Genomic DNA, 12688 nt, shown 5'->3' on the forward strand with positions numbered 1-12688 from the left:
TGAGCAAAGTTTGCCTTGAACATTCTGCCAAGTTTTTAAACAAATAAAGATGTACATCCTAGTAAACATTGATTCTGAGTTTCACGATGAATTACAAAATAAAATGAATAGGATCAACAGAAGTGTAACGTTGGATACATGTAATATATCAAAAGCAGAAAATAAAAAGCTGTTTGAATGCACAACAACTCACAAGCCAGATTGTCATTTCCTAGAGCATAAAAGTTGGTAAAAGGCACATTCTTGAAAAAAAGACACCGTAAGTGGTTCTAGGAGTCTCTCCAGTTCCAGAAACACCCCGAACTACATTCCTGATTCTTCTAGGACCACAGCCACATCCAGTTCATAAAAAAACCTAGGATATCTCCTTATTGCTATCATTTTTTTTCTTGAGGTAGATTGATAAGAACACCACTTCTCTCTCTCTCTCTCTCTCTCTCTCTCTCTCTCTCTCTCTCACACACACACACACACACACACACACACACACACACGACTTGCTATATTAGAGCCTAAACTAAAGTTTGGCATCATAGTAGGCTGTAAAAAAAGTGATTCTGCTAATTGTAGCCACTGTCCTAGGGTCAGAATGTCTTAGGCAATCCCATCCCATGATCTCATCTTAGCTGGAGATTGTCATGGGAATGGCATGTTATAGCTATACTGGGTTAAATAGACTGGATGTTTAAATCAGAATATTCCCCTCCTTCACTACTGAACATTTGTGTCAATTCTATTTAAGTTTCTGAAAAGGTAGATTTAATGTAGATAAATGTAGAACATTTCTAAGTGCAGTACAACCTGTCTCATGATTTGTGTGCAAGATGTAAAATTCATTAATTTACATTGTCTATGCTTAATTGATCACAGTGCTAAATGATGACTCCCTTCATATTCACCCCCATGACTCTGACGTTGACTTATTGTTCATTTCTTTAGCTAAAGCTGGGACATTTGAGATTTTCACAGGACTGAAGAAAAATAGATGCAAACGCTTGACGGTGCCAGGAGATAAAATAATTGTGCATGAAATTTAGCTTATTCAACATTAAAATACAATGAGAACAAACGACTCGACATATTAATTCTATGTAGAACGGTATAATGGCTGAAATTGAAGGAAGTGTGGTTTCTGAACCACACTAACATATGCCTACTTACCTTTATTAATGTGAGTGATATACGGCTCTTTCTGGCCTCAGCTTAAGTTATAATAGCAGCTTTATGTTGGCCACTGCTTCACTAAGTAGTAAGTTCACAAGAGCGTATTTTATTGCAGCCGAAAACTCGGGACATTTTGATTGATCAGCTTAGATCTAAAGATGAACCCCCTAACGTTCAGGTGTCTATGTCCCAGAAATAATTTTCAAAAGAGGAGGGGGAATTAAAGTGACCATGTGACCGGCTGGCTGAAACATAGCATGTGTCTGAAGTTCCATGAGACCAGGAGCCACTCCAAATTACCTCTGTATGTACAATGCATGCAGACAATATTTATGACAGTGAAGGTAACCCAACAGCCCTTGATCACATATGTGAGACAGGGCACATCCCTCTTATCTTTCTGCAAAACTCCAGTGGGCCAGATGAGCCAGCTTTGTATCAGATAGCAAAGTGGCCATTGCTCTTTTCACCTGGAATAAGCCGAGTCGGTACTCCCGACAACGAAACAAGCCTGCCAGCAACACAGTCACACAAACCATATAAAATGCATACTCCCTCGATTACTGTCCCTCATCGCAGTGGTGAATGTCTCTTTGCTGGAGGAAATAGTCCCAGCTGCCTTGAAAGAGGCAGTGGTTCTTAAGAAGTCCTCCCTGGAACCTGAGCTACCATCAAATTGCCAATATCCCATTCCTGGGCAAGGTGTTTGAGAGGGTGGTGACGGCACAGCTTCAAGTGTACTAGGATGGAGCCAATTATGTGGATCCATTACAATCTGGTTTCAGTACTGCATTTCAGCTGTGCAATTCTCTCTCCTTGGAAGCACAGATGGCCAAACTGCCTACTAAGAACTCATCTCTTCCCCAAGCTTTTGTAGGAGATGGCTGAGTCTGCTCTGCATAGTACACTATGTATTATTCTAGTGCTACTAGTTTTACCAGCTGCATTGTTTCCGTGTGGTTTTTTTTTTGTTATGTTATGTTTTTTATTGCTGCTGTAAACCACGTTTGCGGTGAAAAGCAATCTATAAATTCAATAAATAAAATAGTTTCATCTGAAACAGTTTCAAGGAAGACGTCTGCTTATTTCTTTTCCTGAAAACAAAGGCTACTTCACTTACTTGAAAGTCTCTTTCCTCTAAGATCTCCTTCTTCCATCTGACAAGGAAGGCAGCACACACATATAAATGGAAGTGAGAAAATCCCTCTGGTTCAGACTGAGAAAGAGAGAAAGAGAATTTATGTATAACCAGACAATAACTGCAGTTTATTCATTATTCTATTCTGTCATTCTTCTAGTTACTCCAAAGTTAATTATCTCCAGGAGGTAAAATTGTTGCTGATTTTTATGATTGACTTATTAAATCAAACTCCAAAATCAGATCCCAAATAATTTTATCTTTATTGCAGGTGGGGAATTGCTCACCAGGAACCAACACTATTTCAGAGTACTCTATCCAATTATATAAAAGGCATGCTATATCAATTAAGCTTTGCAGTAAGCATCAAGTAAAGATTTCTGGTGTCAGTCTTTGTTTTGAAAACTGCTTTAATTGTGCCAGTGAACCATCTTTTGTTGAGAGGAATAGACAGTGGGGTTTTAAGCCTGTTTATTCTCCTTGACTTCTTGATTGTCTTTGTCACTATTTAGAATAGTAACATTATACACTGCCTGCCAAAACTGAGAATATGAGCATCACACTGTGATGCTTCCATTCCTACCTGGAAGTGCTTGCCCCTTGAGACCCAGCTTGTGGGATACCACAGAGATAAATCTTATTTCCCAAACTATTTAACATCAACATGAAGCTGAGATCATTAGAGCTTCTGAAGTTGAATGTCCTCAATACAATACCATTATATCATGAGAAATCCAGGTAATTACAAGCCAGTTGGCCTAGATTTTTTTCCAGGTAAATTGGTGGAAACTATTATTACAGGTAACACATTACTAAGCACATAGAAGAAAAAGTCTTGCTGAGGAAGAATCAGCATTGTTTCTGCACCGTTAAATCCTCTGTCACAAGTATTTGACATCTTTGAGTATGTCATGATGTACTTGGACTTGCACAACGCTTTCGACAAAGTCCCTCCATCAAAGGTTTGAGTAAACTTAGCAGATACAGGATAAGAAGTTGGGTTCTCCTATGGATTATTTCTAGGAAATAGGTGGTAGAAGCAAACAGACACTACTCACAATGGAAGTAAGCAGTGAGATTCCCAATGTTATTTAAAGTGTTCATAAATAATGAGGAGACTGGGATGAGCAGTGAAATCCTGGCATTTAAACTGAGAAACATGGAATTCCCCTCACATCCATTGATGAGCTCTGAACTGATGGCGACTAAGCAAGAAAATCTGGAGGTCATGGTGGATAGTTCAATTAAAACTGCTATGAAAAGGGCGAATTGCAATTGGGGCTATTATTAGTATGCCACTGAATGCCAGTTGCTGGAGAATAATAGCAGAAGAGTGCTAGTACTCTTCAAGCCCCATTTGTGGACTTCACTGTGGACATTGTGGACTTCTGACCCAAGCAAGCTCTAATGTTCTCAAATGGAGGTTGGGGGAAAATATAAGCAGTTTCCAGTCTAGGTCCAAGATGAACTAAACAAAGCCAGAGAAGAAACTGAGCACAAAGTTCATCAGAACCTTCAAATAATCTTTACCAAAAGTGAACACTGCTGTTATACAAGCTACATCCAAACGGCTCTTTCAAAATAATTGTAAAACATGCCATTTGCTCCTGATATTTTCCCTTTCCACATTGCGTTCCAATACTGTTTTCCTAGGCTCTTTTAAATCAAATCAAATGGGCTTAAGTATTCAATTCATTAAAGGAAAAATGCATATTCCCTTTAGATTTAAGAATTCATCATGGTTCAGAGATAAAACTAGGCTACAAAGTATTTCAAACGGATAGTCTTGGACAGTTTTGGAAATTGAGCAAAACACCTAATGCATAATTGCTTTTCCCAACACCTGCTACCTATTATAACTTTCCATTTGCAGCCCTTGAAGTTATGACTGGTTTCATCTTTAAATGTATAAAACGGCGGGCCAATAGCTAAAAGCTATTTTTTTAAAAAAATAAAAAATATCAAATATAAACAATGACCTTGATTTAAATATTTTAGCAAAAGATCTTAAGACAGATGTACAGCCTTCCAGAAGACTTATTCTGAACATATTAGGCATGACTCGGAGCGCATCACCACAGAGGCATCTGTCATCATCAATAAAAATCATTTAGAAGGTTAGCATCACAAATATTACATTGCCTTGCAAAAAGTTTATCGCTTCTGTGGATGAAATCGAAGCCATTATTTCAGACTTGGCCCACAAAAATCTCATGAATTAATCAGGGGATGGATGTAGACTGGTGGGAAAGTAGTAATCGTGGTAACAATGTGCCCCAACAGTTGAAAAAGAAATTGCTTTTATCTATAGAATACTGCTTAATTGGTGGTGGTGGTGTTGTTTAGTCGTTTAGTCATGTCCGACTCTTTGTGACCCCATGGACCAGAGAACGCCAGGCACTCCTGTCTTCCACTGCCTCCCGCAGTTTGGTCAAACTCATGCTGGTAGCTTCAAGAACACTGTCCAACCATCTCGTCCTCTGTTGTCCCCTTCTCCTTCTGCCCTCCAGTCTTCCCAACATCAGGGTCTTTCCCAGGGAGTCTTCTCTTCTCATGAGGTGGCCAAAGTATTGGAGCCTCAGCTTCACGATCTGTCCTTCCAATGAGCACTCAGGGCTGATTTCCTTCAGAATGGATAGGTTTGATCTTCTTGCAGTCCCTGGGACTCTCAAGAGTCTCCTCCAGCACCATAATTCAAAAGCATCAATTCTTCAGTGATCAGCCTTCTTTATGGTCCAGCTCTCACTTCCATATATCACTACTGGAAAAACCATAGGTTTAACTATACGGACCGTTGTCGGCAAGGTGATGTCTCTGCTTTTTAAGATGCTGCCTAGGTTTGTCATTGCTTTTCTCCCAAGAAGCAGGCGTCTTTTAATTTCATGGCTGCTATCACCATCTGCAGTGATCATGGAGCCCAAGAAAATAAAATCTCTCACTGCCTCCATTTCTTCGCCTTCTATTTGCCAGGAGGTGATGGGACCAGTGGCCATGATCTTCGTTTTTTTGATGTTGAGCTTCAGACTCTCCTCTCCAAGTGTATTTCAACACGGAAATTGTGAGCTGCACATTGCCATGCCATGCAGCGGGTGGGGGAGGATAGCAAAGTTAAAATTTGACACCCCAGCCCTCGTGCTGCCTTCCCAAAGCTGGAAGCTAAGTACTGAGCTTTGGGAAGGAGGTGTGAGGCTCTGGCAGGGTCCTAGCTGGGAAAGTGCTAACTAGGCTTTGAGAAGAAGTCAGGAAGCCTCTAGGACCATATCAGAGCCTCCTTCCCAAAGCCCAGTGCCTTGCTTTAGAAGCCTTGGGAAAGCAGTGCATGGGCTGGGAGGAGTGTCAAATGTTGCCGAGGGCCGCCAAAAAAGGCAACAAGGGCCACACGCTGGACCACCCTGGTTTAAAGGGTCAATTCTTAGCCTTGGAAGGGGCTACAAACTTAACACCATTTTTATATCAATTCTATTAGCTTTTAAAGTTGTAACCATTTTAGATCTGCAGTATGAATCTTAAAGGTATCAAATATTAACAGTATTCTTTCAAGTGTTGTTGTTTTTTTAAAGTACCACACTGTAGAAGTTAAATATTTAAGACAATACGAACTCTGAATAACTTTTTGTCATCAAAAATTCCTACCCTCTGAAAGGTAGAAAACTTTCAGGGGAAATAATTGTATGAGTCTAGTCTAGGTAGAGGAAATTAAAACGGTTAATTTCAGGCTCAAATAAATCTAACAGCAACTGCCTCTGATAGCCCTTCAACAAAGCTCATTCACCAACCAAGATTGTTTCAACTGGAAAAGAACATTTCTAAGCTCACAAAAGGTCTGATGTTCCTGGAATGAAGTCCAAAGGCATCTTCTACTTTGGAATATAGCAATATAGTCATACCTCAGGTTGAATATGCTTCAGGTCAAGCCTTTTCAAGTTACCCTCCGCGGCGACCCAGAAGTAACGGAACGCATTACTTCCAGGTTTCGCCGCTCATGCATGCGCAGATGCTCAAAATGACATCACGCACATGCGCAGAAGTGGCAAAACGCAACCCACGCACACACAGACATGCAGTCGCGTGTTACGTTCTACTCAGAATGAGAACGGGGCTCCAGAACAGATCCCGTTCACATCCAGAGGTACCACTGTATCCTAAACTTGAGATTGTCGGATAATACGGTTGGCTAAGAATGCAAGTATCCACAATTCTTTTCTTTTCTGCCCCCCCCCCCTTTTAGAATAAACAGAGGTTGACAACTTGACATTTCATTTAGCGTTAGGGGAGAAATGACAAGTTTATATAATATTTCCTCCCTTCTTAAAACACATTAAATTGTTATTTGCAGATTCCTCTCCAACAAACATCCTGCAATTTATAAACCATTTAAGAATATCAGAAAGACACATCTGCAGTAACTGATCATCCCTCCAGGGAAAAATATAGGTATTCCCAATTGTTAAACCTGCTACCAGCGGTAATGGCATTCATCAGTGATTTTCTTGTGAGCTTTTACAATGGCCTTGCTACTTGACTGCAACCAGCTGTAAAGCTTCTTTATTCTGTTATCACATCCTCATGAGGGAATGAATGCCAAGGATTCAATAGTCCTGCTAAGGAAACAGAGTCACACAGTTCGAATAGCAATAAGTAGACTCAATTGAAGGCATCCTTTCACACTCCCTCGCTTTTGCAGAATGAATGCATGAATGACAAAAAATTAAAAAATTAAAATTCTCAGGTGCAGATGCTGAGGAAGATATACAAAATATAAATAAAATATAAAGTAGAGCATGTCACTGTTTAAAGAGAAGGGTCTGGAGAGGATATAAACTGATGTAGCATCATAAAACTGACAGGCTTTATTTTGCAATTGAGAAAGTACAGAGGAAAAATCCTAGAACCCATTCTATTAACAATAAGATGCTCTGAATTTCAACCAGAGATCATACTTCCTAAACTATCAAACACTTTTTATGCTTTCTTAGGGGATGGGAACCTTCATGGTTTCTACGTTGAAGAGATAAGCAAACTGGGGTAGTGTTGTAGGTGTCTGAATTCTCATTTACTTCCAGCGCTTATAGCTTTGCAATCACTCAATCAGTTTATTACGGCCATAGACTGGCAGTTTAAAAATAGCTAAAATGCAAAATTATAAAAGCAAGATAGAATAATTATAAAAAAAAACAAGCCGGAATAAGAGAAGGGAGACAAGAGTCGCTGACCAGCAGGTTAAAAAAACTAGAATTCTAACTGTTTCTAAAGAAATCCAGTTGAAGAGTCATGTGTCTGAAACACAAGATTACATAAAATGTAGCATTATTCTGTGCATCTCCTATTACCCATAGAAAAACCATGATAAATCAAGGACAGCAAGCCTTATAGAGGCAACATTACTATTACATTTATAGCTCTACACACACAAAAACGACTAGTTCTGCTGGGTTAAAATGTTTAAAAACTGGTCCTAATTAGAAACAGCTAACACTGATGTGGACAAGATCGATCTTGCACATTTAAGACAAGCCATGAACTTCCTTGCTTACCCAAAAGCCACAGTCACCCATATATCTGACCAGAAACCAAACATCAATGACAAGAGGGAGAGCTAGGGAGGTGATTTGGAAGCACTGGGCAGGCTGCCAAGGAAATCACTTGCCAGACTGAGCGACTTTCATTCATGCCTTTGGACTAGTGGAACGTTCTCAATTTGAAAGATTTAGATTTCATACAAAGCAGAAGCTCAATTCCTGATCATTAAACATTACTCCACTACTGCAGCTTCTGCATAGACTCTGTACTGGAGTCTTCTCACTACAATTCCCATCAGCCTCACCCAGCACAGCCAATAGTCATGGATGATAGGAACTGTAGTTCAAAACATCTGGTCAGCCCAAAGAGATGGCTCCTATGCTATGTTTCAGATTCAGTTCAAGGTGCTGGGTGAAATTTTAACATCCTTAAATAGCTCAGTTCTGATATATCTGGAGGAGTCCCCACTTATTTCACATCTCCAATATCTGGCACTGTCTTCTGGTCTGGTCAGTGCCTGGATGGAACCCCTGTGTTCCATGAGGGATGAAAGGCAGCATAAAAATGGAAGAAATCAATAAATATCAATTAAGTGCACCATCTGTGAAACAATTTAAGACCACAACAGCCTGTGGGCAAACCTTCTTAGCAATTGCTCTTCAATGGAGGAAGCCTAGAGCTGATTAGCTGATTAGGCAATGTGGAACAGGTTTTAATATTTGACTTATTTTAGTTAATGTTGTTATACTTTTTCAAAAAACTATGTTTCTATAAATCAGATCAAAAACTGCCACACATTTTTTCCCCTTTTGTACCAGTGAATCACATCTGAAGAGCTCACTAAGGTCAAGTGAATATTAATCATTACATTTTTACACTGCTACATAGACATTAAATAACAGGGGTTTTCTTCCTGGTCCTTTTCAAAAACTTCTCATCCGCTTGCTAGTTAAACCTTTGTAGCGATTACTTCTTCTGAAACACATTTCACTGTGACAAGAGTCACATCCTTGCTTTTTGCATTGGGAAAAGAACAAAAATACTCTTATACCGACTCCGATCCCTGATGGATATTTGGATGTAGGGGCTTTGCAAGAGAGGTTCCTATACCAGCACGATTAAATTAACGCAAATCAGTTTTGGCACCATTTGTTGCCATGGGAAAGACTGACAGCAGCATCCACAGATGAATTAAAATTAATAGTGGCATCATCATGCCTTTTCATCTTAACTTCCTGAAATGAAGGTTATACAACTCCAAACGGACCTGATGGAACAAAAGTGCAGTCAATATCCCATTTAAGTGGTCCAATTCCCTCTTAGTGGAGCTGGATTGTAGCTTTATTTTATTTTTATTTTGAATTAGCACATATATGCGTATCTGACAGAAGTTGCATTTTTAATGTTTCTGTGGAAGCAGGCTTCAAAACTAAATTTTCTACTTCTTAAAGATCTCTGAATTGCCTATGAAGAAAAATAGTACCAACAATGTACCCTGCCAATTTAGAAATAACACTGCAGTAATTTTTTTCCCAATTCAGCATGTTGCTAGATATATGCTAGGTGGAGTTCCTTTAATATTATATTTGCATATTATTGCAGTACAGAGCTTTGAGCAACCCAGATTCAATGTACATGGGTATGGAATGCAAGCATGTTTTTAATCTGATTTTGTGGTCTCCTGAATCCTGAAAACGCCATGGGTCAGAATAAAGGAGATCTTGCACATCTATTCTGCAACCCTGTAACATAGGAGTAGTGAAATGGATTTCACTGATAGGCAGAAACAGAACTCCCCCAGTGTCACAGGCTACTTTAAAAGATGGATGGCCCTGACCACAATCTGGGACATGTTTGCAAAAAATGGGACCTTATTAGGTGCTATCCTAATTTTAGTCCCTCGGATGTATCTTATAGGCAATTGCACCCACATCCTTCTCTCTTTCTTGAGGGGAAAAAAAAGCCTGCTTGTACTATAGAAATCATAACATTTCAGAAACTGTATCCTGAATCGCTAAGGTGTTTTTCACACACAATGTGGAAGTACCTGCTGAGATACTTCTTCAGAGTCAGGAATGTCATTTGCTGCTTTGAAGTGGAATTGCCCTGCTACATATCAACATTATGGAAAGTGCCTTGTGACACCATAAAGCCTAACAAATTTATTACGGCATAAGCTTTTGTAGACTACTGTGCATTTCAGCAGATACGGGTAGTGCTCCCCCGAGCTGTAGTTGGTGTCTCTGTACACACACCCAAACACTCAGAAACTACAGTGATATATATTACTCCCACACACAAAAAATATTTGTTGATATCACAACAATCCTGGGCACTGTCTTGCCTAATAACAAACGCAGGATGATAAAAAAAAAATCAGTTGTCCCGTTCAACCCACAAGTGGCTACTCTTAATGAATTTCCAAACACTACGACTCTGTACTAACCCAGCTCTGGGAATAAAATGAATGTTCAGTGTCTGGTGGGGCTGTGAGAAAGTCAAGAGTTTTGGGGGTGTATGCACAAAGAATTGGGACGCAGGTGGCACTGTGGGTTAAACCACAGAGCCTAGGACTTGCCGATCAGAAGGTCGGCGGTTTGAATCCCCGCGACGGGGTGAGCTCCCGTTGCTCGGTCCCAGCTCCTGCCAACCTAGCAATTCGAAAGCACGTCAAAGTGCAAGTAGATAAATAGGTACCGCTCTGGTGGGAAGGTAAACAGCGGTTCGTGCGCTGCTCTGGTTCACCAGAAGCGGCTTAGTCATGCTGGCCACGTGACCCAGAAGCTGTATGCCGGCTCCCTCGGCCAGTAAAGCGAGATGAGCGCCACAACCCCAGAGTCGGCCACGACTGGACCTAATGGTCAGGGGTCCCTTTACCTTTACACGAAGAATTAAAAAAGATGTTCAGAACCTCAATTGAAAAGAAACCATAGGCATTCTTACTGAGCATTGTAGGGGAAGACATCCCACAAGATAAGAAAAGATTATTTCTATATGCCACAGCCGCTGCCAGACTATTGTTGGCAAGAAATTGGAAAGGAGATACCATCCCACAAAGGAGGATTGGATAAACAAATTATGCAAATTTATAGGATTGGCCAAACTAACAGCAGCCATAAGGAACCAATCTAACCAGAATTTGAGGAAGGAATGGCAATCTTTTGAGGGTTATATGAAAAAACACTGTTCCAAAAACAATATGTTGTTATGCCTAGATTAAGTATGTAAAGATGATTTAATATAAAGTAAAATCAGCAGTGACCAGATATATTAAAGATTAAAGGATGCCAAGCTGAGGTGGGAGGAAGCCACATGGGTATATAGTATAGTTTCACTTAATTTGATAAACACAGAGTTTGAATTTGTTAATATGTAACTGTACGATTTTACAACTGTAACTTTTCATTATTGAACAATAAAACGAATATAAATAAATAAAAAATGCATGTTCAGATCAGTGGCACTGGCATGAGCACCGACATGGTTCCACAGTAGGCCAACATCTTCAAGGCTGACTTAGAACACCACTTTCTCAGCTTCTTCCAGAGTAGCTCTTCCATCAGAGATAAAAACATTACATTGAATCATCCGGAATCATGGATAGAAAGCATCTGTGCTATTCTAGCAGGACTTCACCAAGTTCAACCTTACACTGCTAAGCATACTTACAGGCTTTGTACTTCTGCCCAAAACACACCACAAAATCCACAGGACCACAGCAAAGATCTAAGATGAAGCCACATTAGGTTTGGACAGAGACTGACAACCAAAAATATTGACATCTGGCATTCCTTAGACTACAATTACTCACCCGAAAGAGTGAAAACACAGATCAACAAGGCCAGATTGGTAACCAGGAAATATCTACCATAGGAAAGACATAGAAGCAGCTGTCGACACCTACAGCTCCCAGGTAAAAGCTTTTGTGTATCATCAATTATCTACAGCCCATATGGGAAAAATGACACAAACTGAATTAGGCCGAAGATGCTTAGAAGCTACTGTGCAACTGGAAGTACTGCCTGATTAGTGTGTAACAAATCTAAGGCTTTCCTATTGACAAAAAGAAAGATATTCCTATAAAGCTATTCTATATCAAGGAAACGCACCCCTCCAAAGTCTACACAACAGTGTGATGTGACAGAGAAACAGCAGCACTAAGAAAAAACTTGGATGTGATCGCATATGTGATGCAAAAGTCAAGATGATCCTCCGGATTATGAACTTCAGCCACAGAAAGGGCTGTTCTGCTTTTATAAATTATAGAAGGGGGAGAGGGAAGAGACAGTGGTAGGAAGAATCTCGAGTACTTTCACTCCTTTAAGAGTCATCTAGGGAGAAAATGTCAGACAGACAAGATGGAATGAAGCTTTGAACAATACAATCAAAATCACAAGAATACTTGAGAAGGGAGAGGATAACTCTAAACCCCAGACTTGTTATTCCACTGATGAAATGCAAGCCCAAAATCAAATTAGCTTCACATTCTTCCTGCTGTGCCAAGAGGCTTATGCCAAGCAAAATTGTAAGTTGCTATAAAACAGAACTAGGCTATGGAATAAAAGGATGGGATTCATCAGTATTTAGGATCACTGCCTCAAAAAAACAATAATGTACATGGAATCTTTTTGTTGCAAAATTGTGTTTAGAAGCTTTCTATGCCACACTTAATTTTGGCAACAAACCCCCATTACAATATCCTTTCTTTCAGCAAAAAAATTCTCCCAATTTTTGATTTTACAATAACGGCCGTTTGGGAACATTACTGCCAACATTTTGGCCCCTCTTCTAAGCTTACTCGACCTTATGCAATCTCCACCGCAATCCAGCACCACCTATCTGTTCAGGAGGTGATCATAGAGATCC

General features: G+C 39.9%; 1 protein-coding gene across 1 annotated transcript in view; it reads right to left on the reverse strand.

Moving 5' to 3' along the window:
* TBC1D22A (TBC1 domain family member 22A) overlaps positions 1-12688 on the reverse strand; it is a 125422-nt gene that overhangs the window by 26590 nt on the left and 86144 nt on the right. Inside the window, exon 12 of the mRNA XM_081211655.1 lies at positions 2285-2380. Coding sequence (XP_081067781.1) covers positions 2285-2380 — 96 coding nt within the window. The remainder of the gene's footprint in view (positions 1-2284; positions 2381-12688) is intronic.

This window comes from Podarcis bocagei, assembly GCF_964188305.1.
Source record: "Podarcis bocagei genome assembly, chromosome: 10".
In the NCBI taxonomy this organism is placed as follows: Eukaryota; Metazoa; Chordata; class Lepidosauria; order Squamata; family Lacertidae; genus Podarcis; species Podarcis bocagei.